The sequence below is a fragment of the Piliocolobus tephrosceles genome, chromosome 5, assembly GCF_002776525.5.
Source record: "Piliocolobus tephrosceles isolate RC106 chromosome 5, ASM277652v3, whole genome shotgun sequence".
In the NCBI taxonomy this organism is placed as follows: domain Eukaryota; kingdom Metazoa; phylum Chordata; class Mammalia; order Primates; family Cercopithecidae; genus Piliocolobus; species Piliocolobus tephrosceles.
Genome location: NC_045438.1, coordinates 82,548,729 through 82,568,625, shown reverse-complemented (window position 1 = coordinate 82,568,625; position 19,897 = coordinate 82,548,729). Strand labels below are relative to the sequence as shown.

The 19,897-nt window shown below is 42.8% G+C and overlaps 1 protein-coding gene across 1 annotated transcript in view; it reads right to left on the bottom strand.

Annotated features, from left to right (window-relative positions):
- MDN1 (midasin AAA ATPase 1) overlaps window positions 1-19,897 on the bottom strand; it is a 188,262-nt gene that overhangs the window by 127,558 nt on the left and 40,807 nt on the right. The window contains exons 10-15 of the mRNA XM_023205283.2: window positions 16,584-16,777; window positions 15,422-15,503; window positions 11,498-11,593; window positions 8,935-9,047; window positions 6,908-7,056; window positions 5,886-5,946 (exon numbers count right to left, since the gene is read on the bottom strand). Of these exons, the coding sequence (XP_023061051.2) occupies window positions 5,886-5,946; window positions 6,908-7,056; window positions 8,935-9,047; window positions 11,498-11,593; window positions 15,422-15,503; window positions 16,584-16,777 (695 nt within the window). The remainder of the gene's footprint in view (window positions 1-5,885; window positions 5,947-6,907; window positions 7,057-8,934; window positions 9,048-11,497; window positions 11,594-15,421; window positions 15,504-16,583; window positions 16,778-19,897) is intronic.

The window sequence follows — 19,897 nt, the reverse complement described above, 5'->3', positions numbered from 1 at the left end:
AGTCTTCCATGCCCTCTACTCTTTTTCAAGGATTCTCTTGGGCTCTCCCCACCTGCAACTCTTGGAATTTATGTCTCTACCTACAGGTAATGTGAAGGTCTACATGCTGCTTACCAGAAGCCCATATTAAATAAAATGACAAAAATGAGTTTAAAATTAAATGAAGGAAAAAGACATATCATGCCAACACTAATCAAAAAGCAAGAAGCACAAAAGAATAAAAAGCAAGGAGGTAATGGACAATGGACACTAACAAAGAGTAAAAGACAAAAAAAAAAAAAAAGAGCAAAAGACAATTTGCCATAATGTAAATAATTTGATGGTCTCTAAGGCCCTTACTTTTATAAAGTTATCTTTACCCATAATAATAATTGTTTTAAAAATCAATCTAGGGCAGGGCACAGTGCCTCACGCCTGTAATTCCAGGACTTTGGGAGGCTGAGGTGGGTGGATCACCTAAAGTCAGGAGTTTGAGACCAGCCTAACCAGCATGGTGAAACCCTGTCTCAATTAAAAATACAAAATTAGCCAACGTGGTGATACACGCCTGTAATCCCAGCTACTCGGGAGGCTTAGGCAGGAGAATTGCTTAAACCAAGGAGGTAGGCGTTGTAGTGAGCCAAGATCGTGTCATTGCACTCCAGCTTGGGCAACAAGAGCAAAACTCTCTCAAAAAAAAAAATGAATAAATAAAATCAATCTAGGCTGGGGCACGGTGGCTCACACCTGTAATCCCAGCACTTTGGAAGGTCACTTCAGCTCAGGGGACCAGCCTGGGCAACATAGTGAGACCTCATCTCTATTAAGTTCAAAAACAATTAGCTGACTATGGTGGCACATGCCTGTAGTCCCAACTACTCAAGAGGGCCAAGGTGGGAGGATAGCTTGAGCCAGGGAGGTCAAGGCTGTAATAAGCCCTGATGGTGCCACTCCACTCCAACCTGGGTGACAGAGTGAGACCTTGTCTCAAAAAAAAAAACAAAAATAATTTTAAAAAGTTTTTAAAATTAATCTAAAAAGGCCAAATACAGTGGCTCCTGCCTGTAATCTCAGCACTTTGGGAGGCTGAGTGGGGAGGATTACTTGATCTGAGGAGTTCAAGATTCATCCTGGGTGATATCGTTTGGCTGTGTCCCCACCCAAATCTCATCTTGAATTGTAGTTCCAATTTCCAGGTGTTGTGTGAGGGACAGGTGAGAGGTAATTGAATCATGGGGGTGGGTCTTTCCCGAGCTATTCTCGTGACAGTGAATAAATCTCATGAGATTAGATGGTTTTATAAAGGGGAGTTCCCCTACACAAGCTCTCGACTGCCACCATTCAAGTAAGACGTGACTTTGCTCCTCCTTGTCTTCGGCTATGATTGTGATGCCTCCCCAGACATGTAGAATTGTGAGTCAATTAAACCTCTTTTCTTTGTAAATTATCCAGTCTTGGGTATGTCTTTATCAGCAGCGTGAGAACAAATGAATACAATGGGCAACAGAATGTGACCTCATCTCTACAAAAACAGAAAATAATTAGCTAAGCATGGGGGTGCATGTCTGTAGTCCCAGTTACTCGGGAGGCTGAGGCAAGAGGATGACATAAGCCTAGGACGTAGAGGCTACAGTGAACTATGAGGGCACCATGGTACTCCAGGCTGGGCAACAGAGTGAGACTCTGTCCCCCCCCCAAAAAAAAAGAGTTAAAATTAAATAAACAAATAAAATCCAAGATGAGCTACAGTGCCTGTAATCCCAGCACTTTGGGAGGCCCAGGCAGGAAGATTCCTTGAGTTCAGAAGTTCCAGACCACTCTGGGCAACATAGTGAGACCTCATCTCTACTAAAAATAAAGCAGCTGCATGTGGTGGCTTGCGCTTGCAGTCCCAGCTGCTCAGGAGGCTGAGGTGGAAGGATTACTTGAGCCCAGAAAGTCAAGGGTGCAATAAATCATGTTTATGCCGTTGCACTCCAGCTTGGGTGACAAAGTGAGACTCTATCTTTAAAAAAAAAAAAAAAAAACCCCAAAGGATCCAGATTTGCAAACCAGGTTATTATTTAATATTGGACACAGTCGGGCGCGGTGGCTCAAGCCTGTAATCCCAGCACGTTGGGAGGCCGAGACGGGCAGATCCCGAGGTCAGGAGATCGAGACCATCCTGGTTAACACGGTGAAACCCCGTCTCTACTAAAAAATACAAAAAAACTAGCTGGGCGAGGTGGTGGGCGCCTGTAGTCCCAGCTACTCAGGAGGCTGAGGCAGGAGAATGGCATAAACCCAGGAGGCGGAGCTTGCAGTGAGCTGAGATCTGGCCACTGCACTCCAGCCTGGGCAACAGAGCGAGACTCCGTCTCAAAAAAAAAAAAAAAAAAAAATTAATATTGGACACATGCAAAAACATATTTAACATAACTTATAAAACAGAGGAAACCAGCAACACAGCCTAGGGATAGGAATATTTATCTTTTCCCTATCCCATCTTTTTGCCTACAGCTGAATTTTGTTCTCCATTCCTTTGCCTTTTTAAAAACTTTTTGGTATTCTCATCTTCTACAATGATTCTTAAACAAGGGAGTCACCTATTCATCTATAACATAATATATGCTAAAGATTTTATTTAAATCTCTTTGTAGTAAAACCACAATGAGATACCATCTCACATCAGTTAGAATGGTGATCACTAAAAAGTCAGGAAACAAGTGCTGGAGAGGATGTGGAGAAATAGGAACACTCTTACACTGTTGGTGGGACTGTAAACTAGTTTAACCATTGTGGAAGACAGTGTGGTGATTCCTCAAGGATCTAGAACTAGAAATACCATTTGACCCACTCATCTCATTACTGGGTATACACCCAAAGGATTATAAATCATGCTGCTATAAAGACACACGCAGGCCGGGCGCGGTGGCTCAAGCCTGTAATCCCAGCACTTTGGGAGGCCGAGACGGGCGGATCACGAGGTCAGGAGATCGTGACCATCCTGGTTAACCCGGTGAAACCCCGTCTCTACTAAAAAATACAAAAAACTAGCCGGGCGAGGTGGTGGGCACCTGTAGTCCCAGTTACTTGGGAGGCTGAGGCAGGAGAATGGCGTGAACCCAAAAGGCGGAGCTTGCAGTGAGCTGAGATCCGGCCACTGCACTCCAGTTTGGGCAACGGAGCGAGACTCCGTCTCAAAAAAAAAAAAAAAAAAAAAAAAAAAAACAAAAGACACATGCACACGTACGTTTATTGCGGCACTATTCACAATAGCAAAGACTTGGAACCAACCGAAATGCCCATCAATGATAGACTGGATTAAGAAAATGTGGCACATATACACCATGGAATACTACGCAGCCATAAAAAAGGATGAGTTCATGTCCTTTGTAGGGACATGGATAAAGCTGGAAACCATCATTCTCAGCAAACTATTGCAAGGACAGAAAACCAAACATGTTCTCTCTCACTGAACAGTGAGGGAACTGAACAATGAGAACACTAGGACACAGGAAGGGGAACATCATACACCAGGGCCTGTGATGGGGTGGGGGAAGAGGGGAGGGATAGCATTAGGAGATATACCTAATGTAAATGACAAGTTAATGGGTGCAGCACACCAATATGGCACATGTATACATATATAACAAACCTGCATGTTGCACACAAGTACCCTAGAACTTAAAGGATAATAATTAAAAATATATGTATCTTTGTAGTAATGTAAGAGTACAGAAAACAAGGCATATTTCCAATTATACAAAAATTGAGAAAAGGCTCGATGGCTCATGTCTGTAATTTCAACACTTTGGGAGGCTGAAGCAGGACTACTTGAGGCCAGGAGTTCAAGACCAGCCTAGGCAACAGAGCGAGATCCTGTTCAGGGTCTTGCTTTGTCATCCCAGCTAAAGTACAGTGGCATGACCACAGTTCACTGCAGCCTCAACCTCATAGGCTCAAGTGATCTTTTCAAATTGAAATGTAAGTTGCATTTTCTTTTAATAACTGATGCTGACCTACTAACAAGGAAAAACAGATATATTCTATTCACCAAGTTGATACCAAAACAAAATTCTAGTTAATCATATTCTGAGTCCAATCTCTTTGTGTCATCAATTTGCATCACAAATGTACTCCTGTTTACTCACTATATTTAAAACAACTTGCAATGGCTAACATAACACTACAAATTCACGACAGAAGAGAAGGACCCAGTCCATGTTCAGTTAGTACAAGATCAATGCCATTTATGTTAGGACTACTTAATGGCATGAAATTCCTAAAGACATACAGATACAAAATAGAGAGAAATAGACCAGGCATGGTGGCTCACGCCTGTAGTCCTAGCTACTGGGTAGGTTGAGGCAGGAGGATTGCTTAAGCCCAGGAGTTCAAGGCTGTGCTAAGCCATGATCACACCATTGCACTCCAGCCTTGGTGACAGAACGAGACCCTGCCTCCCACAAAACAAAAAAAGAATTAAGAGGCCGGGTGGCTCACACCTGTAATCCCAGCAATTTGGGAGGCCAAGGTGGGTGGATCACGAGAGATCAAGACCATCCTGGTCAACATGGCAAAACCCTGTCTCTACTAAAAATACAAAAATTAGCTGGGCATGGTGGTGTGCGCCTATAGTCCCAGCTACTCAGGAGACTGAGGCAGAAGAATCACTTGAACCCGGGAGCCGGACGTTGCAGTGAGCAGAGATTGCGCCACTGCACTCCAGCCTGGTGACAGAGCAAGACTCCATCTCAAAAAAAAAAAAAAGAATAAAGATAAATATATACAGCAGTATAGACATGTCTGCTTAAATGAAAAATCACATATATTAATAAGAACAGATTGTCAAGTTCCTCAAACAACCAACCAAATATAAGTAAAATAAAACCAAGGTAGAAAGGCTGGAGCGCAGTGGCACAATCTAGGCTAACTCCAGCCTCTGCCTCCCGGATTCACCAATTCTCCCACCTCAGCCTCCCTACTAACTGGGACTACAGGTGCACACCACCAAGCCCGACTAATTTTCATATTTTTTGGTAGAGATGGGATTTCACCATGCCTGCCAGGCTGGTCTCGAACTCCTGACCTCAAGTGATTCACCCATCTAGGCCTCCCAAAGTGCTGGGATTACAGGTGTGAGCCACCACACCTGGCCCAGAACTTACACTTTAGATCAACTGTACTATATAGACAAACATTAATTGATTATATACTTGCCTGCTTTTTCTCCTTCTTCCAGTGTATGACCTTTGAGAACAAGGGCCTCAAGTGTTCGTTAAAATGAAGAGAAACATCTACACACCCATGAGCTCCTCAATAAATTCAAATAAGTACCTTGCTGTGGTTGGGGGGTAAGGTGCAATCTTGCTCAAGGTGTCTTAGAGAGACTAAGATGAGCAATGTCCCACCATAAATCTTACTCAAAGCACTACACACACTGATGGTGGGACCCTGAGGAAACTAAAATAGGCAACTCACACCTTAAGTCTTACTCAAGGGAGTTTACCCTTTTTCCTGCACACACACAAGACCAGAAGAATGACTGATCCTTCGCCTTAGCTTCATTGCTATGCTAAAAATCACACCCATGCTAATGAGACATGGGACACATGAAGAAACATGTTATCAAACTGTTCAAGTGCCAGAAGTTCCCTGCCTCTACATGCTTAAATATTACTTCGTTCCTACTTTAGCCCCTTAAAATTACTTTCCTGACTGTGTTAGCTGGGCCAGCCACAGAATTCTCTCTTTTGTGCTACCTCCCTGGTACCCTGCCAAAAGCTCCAATAAAGCCTTATCTGAGAAAACTTTTTCTATTGCACAGAGCACCCTAAACCTGTGGTTGTAACACTAAGGAAAGAGTATTTCTTACCTCAAGTAATAAACACAAAAATAAGAAAAAAATTTTAAGCCACACTTACCCTCCAAGCAAGTCTGCAGTATCACTTTGCTGATTCATATTGACAACCCTCAAACGGTGGCCTTTTATAAAGAAAGTGCAAAAGTGTTATTCCAAAAATTTAATATCCAGTATACTCCTTAATACCGATACCGATAATATCCAGTATACTCCTTAAGGCTGCGGGAATATGGCATGGGGCTTTATTTTTTGAGACAGACTCTTGTTCTGTCAACCAGGCAACAGTGCAGTGGCCCAATCATGGCTCACTGCAGCCTCAACTTCCTGGGCTCAAGTGATCCTTCTGTCTCAGCTTCTCAAGCACCTGGGACTACCAGCATATACCACCACACTTGGCCAATTTTTTTATTTTTTTTGTAGAGACATGGTCTCATGATGTTGTTGCCAGGCTGGTCTTGAACTCCTGGGTTCAAGCAATCCTCCCACCTCAGGCTCCAAAAGTGCTAGGATTACAGGCATGAACCACTGCGCCCAGCAATAAGGTAAATTTTCAAATGTGCATTTGTTCTGAATCATGACAGCCCAGAAGTTGGAGACCAACCTGGGCAACACAGCGAGACCTCGTTTCTACAAGAAATTTTAAAAATTAGCCAGATGTGGTGGCACAGGCCTGTAATCTCAGCTATCTGGGAGGCTGAGGTAAGAAGATCACTTGAGCCCGGCAGGTCAACGGTGCAGTGAGCTGTGAGCTCGCCACTGCATTCCAGCCTAAGCAACAGTGCGACTCTGTCTCAAAAAGAATAAAAATAAAAAAGAAATGAGGTATAATGCAACATGTAGAATATAATCCCATATCTGTTTTGAAATAAAACAAAATCTATTTGTATATGTATTTGCATAGGCACAGATTAGAAATAATTTAATAATAATCTATTAAAAGTAGTTAGTTCCAGGCAAAGAGATTGTATGTGGGGTGCTGGCACTTTTAAACTCTGTGGTCTTTGGATTTCATATTTTTAAAAAAGGAAAAAAAGTAGTCAGTGTGAAATGTCTAGGGGCAGATTTATTTCCTCTAGGGATTACCTGTAATGTGAGCCAAGTATTGGACAGTAGAAGTTTTGCCAGTTCCGGTCTCTCCCACCAGCAACACAGGCTCCCCTTTGCTGACACACACTGCAAGCTGCTCAATGAGAACACAGGATGGCCGTGTAGCAGCAAAAGTGAACTTCTCCCTGGAAAGGAGAAAAGAGTCTAAAAACCACGCTGAAAGCTTCTCCTAGTTTTGCTCTGGGAAACCAGATATTCCAGGTTCAACAAACAAGGATGAGAAAACAGCTCAGAGTAACTGTCTTCAAGTTATACCAGATGGTCTTACAACATACAAAAATTACAGAATTTAGTTTTTCTGCAAACACTGAATACTCACACATCTGATACCATGCTAGGCTCTGAAGATTAAAAAGATCAATAAGACAAGACTATCTGTACCAGTTAGCTCATCTTGGACAAATTACTTAATGTGTCTTAGCCTCAGTTTCCTCACCTGTAAGATGTGGGTAACAACAGTACCGAGTTGTAATAGGTTAATAATCTTCCCCAAATTCATGCCTACCCAGATCCTATGAATGTGACCTTATTTCAAAATAGTGTCTTTGAAGAAATTTAATCAAATTAAGATAAGGTCATATTGCATTAGGGTGGGTCTTAAATCCAATGACTGGTGTCCTTATAAAAGGAAGACTTGGTGACACAGAAATACACACACAAGGCAGGGCGCGATGGCTCATGCCTATAATCCCAACACTTTGGGAGGCCGAGGCGGGCAGATCACAAGGTCAGGAGTTCAAGACCAGCCTAGCCAATATGGTGAAACCTCATCTCTACTAAAAATACAAAAATTAGGCTGGCGTGGTGGCAGACACCTGCAGTCCCAGCTATTCAGGAGGTTGAGGCAGGAGAATCACTTGAACCCTGGAGGTGGAGGTTGCAATGAGCTGAGATCACGCCACTGCACTCCAGCCTGGGCAACAGAGCAAGACTCCATCTCAAAAAAAAAAAAAGAAAAGAAAAAAAATACACACACAAGGAAGAAAGGCCACGTGATAAGATAGACAAAACTTAAGAGTGATACAAATACAAGCCAAGGAACATCAAAGACTGCTGGGAGCCAAAGAAACCAGGAAGAGGCCAGGCACCGTGGCTCAGGCCTGTAATCTCAGCACTTTGGGAGCTCAAGGCAGGTAGATCATCTGAGGTCAGGAGTTGAAGACCAACCTGGCCAAGATGGTGAAACCCCATCTCTACTAAAAATACAAAAATTAGCTGGGCGTGGTGGCACATGCCTGTAATCCCAGCTATTCGGGAGGCTGAGGCACGAGAATCGCTTGAACTAGGGAGCCACAGGTTGCTATGAACCAACGTGTACCGCTGTACTCCAGCCTGGGCAACCCAGTGAGACTCTGTCTCAAAAACAAAAAAAGAAAAGAAAGAAAGAAATCAGGAAGAGGCAAGAAAGCATTCTCCCCTAGAGCCTTCAGAGGGGGGGAGCATGGCCCCATCGAAACCTTGATTTTACACTTCCAGCCTCCAGGACTGCGAAAGAATAATGTCTATTGTTTAAAACCACCAAGTTTATGGTAATTTGTTATGGCAGCCCTAGGATACTAATATATTAATTCACAGGATTATTACAACCACTACATGAGAAAATATGTAAAGCACTTAGTACACAGTCAGACATGTAATAAGTATTTAAAGTCACCTCGAGCTCAGAATCTTATATAACCCCAGCCTTCCAGGAATTTAAAGACTGATGTTAGACATAAGCCTGACTTCCAACTGAGGCTTACTTCCCTTACACTGCAGTGAATAAAATCAATAATTCATCTTTGGTAGTGCCAAGTCTCTAATGACTTTTACTGCCTCTTTCACCTATTAATAACTAATTTCACAGAACATACTTCGGGAAAACACTGCTCCTTCCCATATAGTGTACTACAGATATCACAGTTCAGACATGTGTTTTGCACACAGAGAAGAGGCTGAGCCAGACCTTCTATCAAGTTTCTGGAAACCCCACAGTTGGCAGCTTAGTTTAGAGCCCTACTTACCTCTGCATGTGAACAGCCTCACTTTGTTTCCGTAGAAGCCGCACTCGACCCACTTGCAAATCTAGCTCATTGATCACAATTTCTGGTTTATAAAGTTGACAAAAGAATTCAGCCTGTGGGAGATAAGATTTTACCTGAGTAAAAATCCACATGCTTTTTGAGTATTTCTTCACCCAGAGGCTTATTTTGGCCCTCAAATTAGCAGTCTACAAAGAATCATTCTCTACTTCCCAGATAGTTGAGTTGGCTTTTCATAAAGAAATTTCTTTTTTCATTTTCCAAACTTCTAATACTATGTTTTCAAAACATTTACCATTCCCTAAAATGGTACTTTTCAGATAAGCCCTACCTATACATGGAGTGAACACACTGATATATCTGATAGAAAAAGTGAACAGTAAGTCTACACCTAAAAGGTAAGAAAAAAAAAAAAAAATCAGACGAATCTTTCTCTAGCTATGCGCTCCTCTGCTTTAAATTTCTAACATAATGTAGGAAATCATGGTACATCTGACTACAGCCAAAGCAAAAAGAGCTGTGGCAGATGCTCCTGGATGTCTACCCAATAGCCATTCTTCTCTTCTCCAAAGAACACAGATTTTGTTCAGGTTTGGGGCAGGAGTAAAAGCAAAGTGCTCTTGGAAAAGTGAGCCCTCCCACAACAAAAGAAGATGAATATTGGTGGAATGAATATTCATGGTGTTTTCATTCTTCTTCCTTACGATTAATATATGTATCATTTAAGTCCCTTTCAGTAGGACGTTTTATGACCTCCAGCCAAAACCACCCCAACTATTTCAGAAGCCTTATAAAAATCTCTACTATTGTAAAATTCCTGACATAAGATCTTTTACAGTCACCATTCATGTGAGAATGTCAGACATCTGCTTCAAGATGAGCCCAGACATTTTTTCCAGACACCAATGCCACTGCTGAAAGGATCCCTCCTCCCAAAATACGTATGACATAAAACAAGAATGGCAAAATATTAACAATGTCAACAATGAAACTAAGTAGTGAGTATCCAGGTATTCATTGGTACTACTCTTCAACAATTTTTGTTTTTTTTTTTTTTGAGACGGAGTCTCGCTCTGTCGCCCAGGCTGGAGTGCAGTGGCTGGATCTCAGCTCGCTGCAAGCTCCGCCTCCCGGGTTTACACCATTCTCCTGCCTCAGCCTCCCGAGTAGCTGGGACTACAGGCGCCCGCCACCTCGCCCGGCTAGTTTTTTGTATTTTTAGTAGAGACGGGGTTTCACCGTGTTAGCCAGGGTGGTCTCGAACTCCTGACCTCGTGATCCACCCGTCTCGGCCTCCCAAAGTGCTGGGATTACAGGCTTGAGCCACCACGCCCGGCCTAACAATTTTTGTTGTTTGGTTGGTTGGTTTTCATTGGAGAAGGAGTCTGGATCTGTCACCCAGGTTGGAGTGCAGTGGCACAATCTCAGCTCACTGCAACCTCTGCCTCCGGGGTTCAAGCGATTCTCCCGCTTCAGCCTCCCGAGTAGCTGGGAATACAGGCATGTGCCACCACACCCAGATAATTCATTGTATTTTTTTAGTAGATACAGGGTTTCACAATGTTGGCCAGGCTGGTCTCAAACTCCCAACCTCAGGTGATCCACCCGCCTCCGCCTACCAAAGTCCTGGGATTACAGGTGTGAGCCACCACACTCAGTCTCTTGCCAACTTTTCTAATAAGGGAAAATAATAGAAAAGATGGAAAAACTTTGTGCAGCATTAAGTTATAGACAAAGGTATTACTAAAACATAGTTACAGTCCTGAGTCTATCAGCTACAAAATAAAATAAATGCTCACTAAAACACTGCAGAAGGGCTGGGCGCGGTGGCTCACGCCTGTAATCCCAGCACTTTGGGAGGCCGAGGTGGGCGGATCACAAGGTCAGGAGATCGAGACCACGGTGAAACCCCGTCTCTACTAAAACTACCAAAAAAATTAGCAGGGCGCGGTGGCAGGAGAATGGTGTGATCCCGGGAGGCGGAGCTTGCAGTGAGCCGAGATCGCGCCACTGCACTCCAGCCTGGGGGACAGTGTGAGACTCTGTCTCAAAAAAAAAAAAAAAAAAAAATTGCAGAATATACAAGACATGAGGAAGCTCCCTTTAAGAATGTGGAACATGGCCGGGCACAGTGGCTCACGCCTGTAATCCCAGCACTTCAGAAGGCAGAGGCTGGTTGGATCACCTGAGGTCACAAGTTCTAGACCAGCCTGACCATCATGGAGAAACCCCATCTCTACTAAAAATACAAAATTAGTTGGGTGTGGTGGCGCATGCCTGTAATCCCAGCTACTTGGGAGGCTGAGGCAGGAGAATCGCTTGAACCCGGGAGGTGGAGGCTGCGGTGAGCCAAGGTCATGCCATTGCACTCATGCCAATTGGGAGTTGTATGCCCACAAGAGGCCACAACAAAAGCGTCAACTTTTACAAAAGAAGCACCACTGCAAAAGCTGTTCCAACTAAGGACTAGAGACCAGCAAGCAAGCAAGCAAGCAAAAAATCCTAGCCTCCTTTCAACAGGAAAGTAAAAAAACAGCACACATACCTTTTTTCTAGAAATGTTCAATTTGCTTCCAATAACTTCCGCCATTTTCAGCTTGCTCATATGCTCAGAAAGCATTGCTGTGAAACAGTCTAGAGCCTATTAAAATAACCAAGGTAAATGCTGACTGATTTTTAAAATAATATGTTAATCATAGAGCATCATTTTCCTGGCCACAAGAGGGAGAAACACAAAATCCAGCAGGAATATTTCTCTAAAAATGAAGGCAGTGCAAATAAGGAACCAATCCAGGACTCAGGACCTGACCATAATGGAAAGATAGGACATCAACAAATATAAATAATTGACTACTGAAATACTCGCAAAATAAAAAAAAGCACCCAACACCCCACTTTGCAAATCCTAGCTTCGGGCAAAGAAGAGCAATTAGTGTTGACCACTGGGTATGTGTTTCAAGGAAAACTGACTTATATAGTGCTGAGGTAACATCAAAAGACTGCTTTCTAACCGTAAGAGAAACATTAGGTGTGCAGCACCTCATAGGTCATTATTTTAACCTAGTACTCAATCTTAGCAACTACCAGTGAGCCAACCAGTTATGCTGTCTGACGTAATGAAACATAAAATACCACCAAAAATGGATGGTACCCCAAAAATGTTAAACTTGAATTCATCAAGCATTTTCTGTATTTTCTATTTACAGAAAATATGAGAGATAAAATAAGGTAAAGGACACCACGAGTGTGGAATTGAAACTACCTTTGCAAAGATCACTACAGCAATCTAACATGGCTGACTCCATCTTACTTCTAAGCCTCACAGGCTGGCCATCTTCACTCATTCCTAGGCAAAGGACAAGCTAACCATGGTAGGAATTTAGTTTATAGTTTAACTTGGAAGCAAGGATGATAATAGTCCCTCCCTAAAATTAACCCCCTCTTTGCTCAGGGACCAAATACTCGCAATGAAAGACCACAAGATTAGGATTAGAATTATGGGAGGGACCTTAATTCTGCTAAAATGTAGGTATAGTTTCTACAATCCCTTACTGCTCAGGAGTCATGTGGCCAGAGGTCACAAGATTTGTGGCTTCCCCCTGTCACAAAAACTAAAATTGGCCTTTTGAGGTGATTTTTAGATTTTTGCATTCTGGCAACTAACCCCACCTGACTCAGTCACCCCATCCAGAAGCAGACTCAATATACAAGACCATTTTCCACATCCCTATGAGTTCATCCCCAACCAATCAGCAGCACCCATTCCCTAGTATCCTGCCCACCAAATTATCCATAAAAACCCTAGCTTCTGAGTTATCAGGGAGATTGATTTGAGTAACAACTCCATTTCCTATACGGCTAGCCTAGCATTCATCAAGCTCTCTTGAAGACTGCTTTGAGTAATAATAAAACTGGTCTCCCATACAGTGGGCTCTGCGTGAATTACTCTATTGCAATTCCCGTCATGATAAATTTTCTGTCTAGGCAGCAGGCAAGGTGAACCCGTTGAGCAGTTACAATCTGATCTATTTTCTTTTCTTCCTTTTTAAAAGTATTTTATATTTTTGTTCTGACAGTTGAAATACTCAGAATACAACACTTAATATACAGCATTGCCTCAACTGATAAAAAAGAGAAAATAGGCCCCAAATACTGCAAATGGCTTTTGTCTCAGTGGTAATTAGTTAAGTTTCTTCCATCATCTTTTCTATTGTTTTTTAACAAGAAGAATCTAGTCCTTTCAGAATTAAAATATATTTTAAAGCCGTAATTTTAAGTAAAGTCAGTTTACAAGATGCCAAAAGACCCAAATAATGGCAACCCTAACATTTAGTAATAAGCAGGAAAACTTATACCCAGAAATCTAAAGTTATGAACATCAATATTAAAAATATAGGATTTACTATTATAATACAGTTGTCCCTATGTATTCCTGGGGGATTGGTTCCAGGACCTCTCACAGAAACCAAAATCGCTTATATAAAATGGCATAGGGTAACCGGGCACGGCGGCTCACACCTGTAATCCCAGCACTTTGGGAGGTCAAGGTGGGCGGATCATGAGGTCAGGAGATCGACATCATCCTGGCTAACACGGTGAAACCCCATCTCTACTAAAAATACTAAAAAAATCAGCCAGGCGTGGTGGTGGGCACCTGTAGTCCCAGCTACTGGGAAGGCTGAGGTAGGAGAATGGTGGGAACCCAAACTCTGCCAAGGAGGCAGAGCTTGTAGTGAGCTGAGATGTCACCACTGCACTCCAGCCTGGGCGACAGAGCGAGGCTCCGTCTCAAAAAATAAACAAAAAAAAAAAGGCATAGGGCCCGTGTCGGTATGTAGAAAAATAAGCAAAAGAAAAAAAAATTTTAAAGGCATAGAATCTGCATATAACCTATTCACACCCTCTTTATTTTATTTAAATCTCTAGATTATTTAAAATACCTGATACAATGCAAATGCTATATAGTTATTACACTGTATTGTCCAGGGAATAATCCCAAGGGAAAAAAGTCTGTACACGTTCAATACAATCATCATTTCTTTCCTGAAATATTTTATTTATTTATTTATTTATTTATTTATTTATTTACTTTTTACTGTCCACCTTAAGGACAGGAATGGAATATTTTAGATCCAAGTTTGGTTGACTCCACAGATGCAGAGCTCACAGAAACGAGGGCTAACAGTAGTCCCCAAAAGCAATCTTCCTCTGAACAAATTTGACTGTAAATATTTTTGAGGAAAAAAAAAGTTCTCAATGTCCTTAGAGAACTCACAACTTAGGTCTAACGTGAAAATATAGGTGGAGTTGTTAAATTAACTGTAACATAAATTATAGTAGAGCTGATACCTGACAAAGGTATTTGGTCTGGATGGAATAAGCAGGGAAAAGAGCTGGACAAAAACAATTTGCCAGTTCTCAAAAGAATATACACTACTGATTTGAAAAGGCTGGTCTCAAATTCAGTAGAAATACATTTTAGAGTAGAAGAGAACAATTATTCTGGTTACCATATATACAACAGTTTAAAAGAGTTACTTCTAAAAGAACATCCAACTCCTTTTGTTCTTATTCCACCTTACCACTGTGATTTGGTCTTCTGTAATAATATCCACTAGAATGGTTAAGTCCTGTGCACATACATGCTCCCATCAGAGATACTAACAATGGACCCCAGATGCATTAGTCAGAAGAGTCCACCACCCTCATTAGAAACCCATCCTGGATTTACGGTGTCTTACAAAGAGGTTCAGTCAAGCAACATCAAGCAGCCCTACTGAGAAAAAAGTAGAGGGATTGGACAGATACAAACAATCAAACAGACTAAGAAATTACATATAGGAACAAATATTTCTTTATTATTAACAGGGAGTTTCTTTCATTTTACTTTAATTTCACTATCTGTTTTACTCTATATCAAACTATACTTCTTTTGAAATTAATAATAATTTGTTTCAAAAACCACAAAACATGTATTACATTCAATTAGCTTTAATGCCACTTTAGTTGAGTTTTAACTAGCTAAGAATAACAAACCAGGCCAAGCACTGTGGCTCACACCTGTAATCCCAGCACTTTGGGAGGCCAAGGCCAGTGGATCACTTGAGGTCAGGAGCTCAAGACCAGCCTGGCCAACATGGTGAAACCCCATCTCTACTAAAAATACAAAAATCAGCCAGGCGTGGTGGCAGGTGCCTGTAATCTCAGGTACTTGGGAGGCTGAGGCAGGAGAATCGCTGGAACTCAGGAGGCGGAGGTTGCAGTAAGCCGAGATCACGCCATTGCACTCCAGACTGGGGTACAAGAGCGAGACTTCGTCTCAAAAAAATAAAAATAAAAAAAAAAAGAATAACAAACCATACTTGGAAAAAAGAAAAAAGTCTAATGACAATCAAAAGACAGAAAATAACAACGGAAGTCAACAGCCTTACAGAACCAAAAGAAAAAAGACTGGAAAACTATGTCTTACCTCTTGAAAAATATTCAATGATGCTGATAAAGATGAACTGTCAAAGCTATGGGCAATCCTATTACACCAATTCAGCAGATCCCTTTAAAAAAAAGAAAAGAAAAAATGAAAAGACCATAGGCCAAAGACATCAGGGGCATCAGAATTTATTGACCCACTTAAGTCTGGGCTTACCTGACAACTCTCTTCTTTCTTCTGACAATGCTTAGATAAAAGGTATTTGAGCAACCAGTAATTAAGGGTTCCCAATCCTTCCCCTCTTTGTATTTGTGTGTAAAATTTAAAAGCAAAACAAAGAGTTCCCAATCTTCACCCATTCCAGGAAGTGACCTATAAAATCATTACTCTGCCTTCCATGCCAGACAAGGTAGCAGGAAAGGAGGGGAGCAAACAAATCAGATCAGAATGAGGAGTTTTTTTTTGTTTTTTTTTTTGAGACAGAGTCTTACTCTGTTGCCCAGGCTGGAGTGCAGTGGTGCAATCTCGGCTCACCGCAACCTCTGCCCAGGTTCGAGCAATTCTCTGCCTCAGCCTCCCCAGTAGCTGGGATTACAGGCATCTGCCACCGCTCCCAGCTAATTTTTTTTTTTTTTTTTTTTTTAGTAGAGACGAGGTTTCACCCTGTTGGCCAGGATGGTCTTGAATTCCTGATCTCGTGATCTGCCCGCCTCGGCCTCCCAAAGTGCTGGGATTACAGGCGTGAGCCACCACGCCCAGCCTGAGGAGATGCCCATTTCTAATTCTCACTTCTCAAAGGGAAAGTCAACCACTGAGAACAGAGAATGGCACAGAAGTCATAGATAGCAAAATCCAAGACTTATTTAAGACTCCAAGTGTCAGAAAAGGGCATTTGGTGAAAGAATTATGTTAGGAGCCATTCACAAGTTTGTCTTTAAAAGTTATTTTTTAAAGTTAAAAACATTACCCTAATCAAGCCTTCCCAGTCGTTAATTATAAACCTGAAAAAGGGATCTGACACCATGAAGCAACCTATAATTTCAAAACCTGACCATTTCCTTCTAGCTGGTAAGAACTTTGAACCTAGGAGGCAGAGGCTGGAGCGAGCCGAGACTGCGCCACTGCACTCTAGCCTGTGTGACAGAGCGGGACTCTGGTCTCACAAAAAAAAAGAAAGAAAAGAAAAAATTGTTTAGTCCAGTACCTTAAAGATAATTCTCTTCCCTCAAGGGTTGGTCTTTTGTTTTCTCTTCTGGCTTCTGAAACTTCTTCAGGTGCCTGTTCACATCCAACAGAACTATCACTCCAAGAATGATGTTTCTCTCCAGTAAGTTGGATATAAATGTCAAGCAGGTGATCAACCACTGCCAATAGACTAGGATACCTGCTCTGAAGAACCTGACAGAGGGGAAAAAAAAAGAAAATTTAGCAGCCAGCATGGTAATTTTTAAAAGCACACAAACTACTGCGGAAACTAGTCAGCCAAAAAATGGATTTCTCTATGAAATTTGTTCACTGGGGACGGTAGCTCACACCTGTAATCCCAACACTTTGAGAAGCCAAGGCAGAGGGATTGCTTGAATTCAGGAGTTTGAGATCAACCTGGGCAACATGGTGAAACTTCGTCTCTACAAAAAATACAAACATTAGCTGGGCTTGGTAGCGTGTGCCTGTAGTCCTAGGTACTCAGGAGGCTGAGTAGGGAGGATCATCTGAGACTGGGAGGTCAAAGCTACAGTGAGCAGTGATCATGCCTAGGTGACAGAGCAAGACCCTGTCTCAGAAGAAGTAAATAAATAAAAAATAAAAATAGGCCAGGCACGGTAGCTCACGCCTGTAATCCCAGCACTTTGGGAGGCCAAGGCGGGCAGATCACGAAGTCAGGAGATCTAGACCATCCTGGCTAACATGGTGAAACCCCGTCTCTACTGAAAATACAAAAAAACACATAAAATTAGCCGGGCGTGGTGGCAGGCACCCAGCTACTCGGGAGGCTGAGGCAGGAGAATGGCGTGAACCCAGGAGGCCGAGCTTGCAGTGAGCCAAGAACACGCCACTGCACTCCAGCCCGTGTGACAGAGCAAGATTCCATCTCAAGTGAATGAACGAACGAACGAACGAATGAATGAATGAATGAATGAAATGTGTCAACTTTACCAAAAATAAGAACCTCCCCTTACCCACTCCCACTCCCACCCATCTACCTCACTCAAATATCATGATTTTCTTGAATGAATGAATGAAATGTGTCAACTTTACCAAAAATAAGAACTTCCCCTTACCCACTCCCGCTCCCACCCATCTACCTCACTCAAACATCATGATTTTCTTCCTACCCAGAACTCAATTATCTGGCAATCTCACCATCTATAACACAGTTTCGGGGGTAGAAGTCATGTTAAAAGGTTCTCCAAGTAACCAAAATATATGCAACCAACTCCAAGGAATTTATTCACTAAAGAATTCTTAAATTACTATTTAATTTCAAACACAGCTCTGGTAAGGTTCATTATGTAATTTCTCAATGAAAAGCATGTAGGGCCGGGCGCGGTGGCTCAAGCCTGTAATCCCAGCACTTTGGGAGGCCGAGACGGGCGGATCACAAGGTCAGGAGATTGAGACCATCCTGGCTAACACGGTGAAACCCCGTCTCTACTAAAAATACAAAAACCTAGCCGGGCGAGGTGGCGGGCGCCTGTAGTCCCAGCTACTCTGGAGGCTGAGGCAGGAGAATGGCGTAAACCCGAGAGGCGGAGCTTGCAGTGAGCTGAGATCCGGCCACTGTACTCCAGCCCGGGTGACAGAGCAAGACTCTGCCTCAAAAAAAAAAAAAAAAAAAGAAAAGCATGTAAAAGGAGCAGGGTACAGTGTATCACACCTGTAATCCCAGCACTTTGGGAGGCTGATGTGGGTAGATTGCCTGAGTCCAAGAGTTGAGATAAGCCTGGGCAACATGGTGAAAACCCGTCTCTACAAAAAATTTGCTGGGTGGGGTGGCACACACTTGTAGTCAGTCCCATCTACTTGGCAGGCTGAGGTGGGAAGATCACCTAAGCCTGAGAGGTTGAGGCTGCAGTGAGCTGAGCACCACTGCAGTGCACCACTGCACTCTAGCCTGGGTGACAGAGTAAGACCTTCTCTCAAAAAAACAGTAAGATATAAAATCAGTTAAGCTGGGTGTGGGGGCTCATGCCTGTAATCCCAGCACTTTAGGAGGCCGAGGTCAGTGGATCAGGAGGTCAAGAGACCGAGACCATCCCGGCCAACATGGTGAAACCACGTCTCTACTAAAAATACAAAAATTAGCTAGGCGTGACAGCATGTTGCGGGAAGTCAGGGACCCTGAACGGGGGGACTGGCTGGAGCCACAGCAGAGGAATATAAATTGTGAAGATTTCATGGACATTTATCAGTTCCCAAATAACACTTTTATATTTTCTTATGCCTATCTTTAATCTGTTAATCCTCTTATCTTCGTAAGCTGAGGATGTACATCACCTCAGGACCACTGTGATAACTGTGTTAACTGTACAAATTGATTGTAAAACGTGTTTTTGAGGCCGGGCGCGGTGGCTCAAGCCTGTAATCCCAGCACTTTGGGAGGCCGAAACGGGTGGATCACAAGGTCAGGAGCTCAAGACCATCCTGGCTAACACAGTGAAACCCCGTCTCTACTAAAAAATACAAAAAACTAGCCGGGCGAGATGGCGGGCGCCTGTAGTCCCAGCTACTTGGGAGGCTGAGGCAGGAGAATGGCGTGAACCCAGGAGGCGGAGGTTGCAGTGAGCTGAGATCTGGCCACTGCACTCCAGCCTGGGCCACAGAGCGACACTCTGTCTCAAAAAAAAAAAAAAAAAAAAAAAAACAAACGTGTTTTTGAACAATACAAAATCAGGGAACCTTGAAAAAGAACAGAATAACAGTGATTTCTAGGGAACAAGGACAGACAACCATATGTTTCTCCTTGCAGAGAGCCTATAAAAGGACGTGCAAGTAGGGAAGATATCACTAAATTCTTTTCCTAGCAAGGAATATTAATACTAATACCCTGGGAAAGGAATGCATTCCTTGGGGGAGGTCTATAAACAGCTCTGGGAGTGTCTGTCCTATGCAGTTGAGATGAGGTTTGAGACATACCCTGGTCTCCTGCAGTATCCTCAGGCTTACTAGGGTGGGGAAAAAACTCCTCCCTGGTAAATTTGTGGTCAGACTGGTTCTCTGCTCTTGAACCCTGTTTTCTGTTAAGATGTTTATCAAGACAACACGTGCACTGCTGAACACAGACCCTTATCAGTAGTTCTGCTTTTGCCTTTTGCTTTGTGATCTTTGTTGGACCCTTATTAGTAGTTCTCCTTTTTGCCCTTTGATGCATGTGATCTTTGTACCTACTCCCTATTCTTACACCCCCTACCCTTTTGAAACCCTTAATAAAAAACTTGCTGGTTTAAGGCTCAGGTGGCCATCATGGTCCTACAGATAAATGATGCCACCCCTGGCGGCCCAGCTGTAAAATTCCTC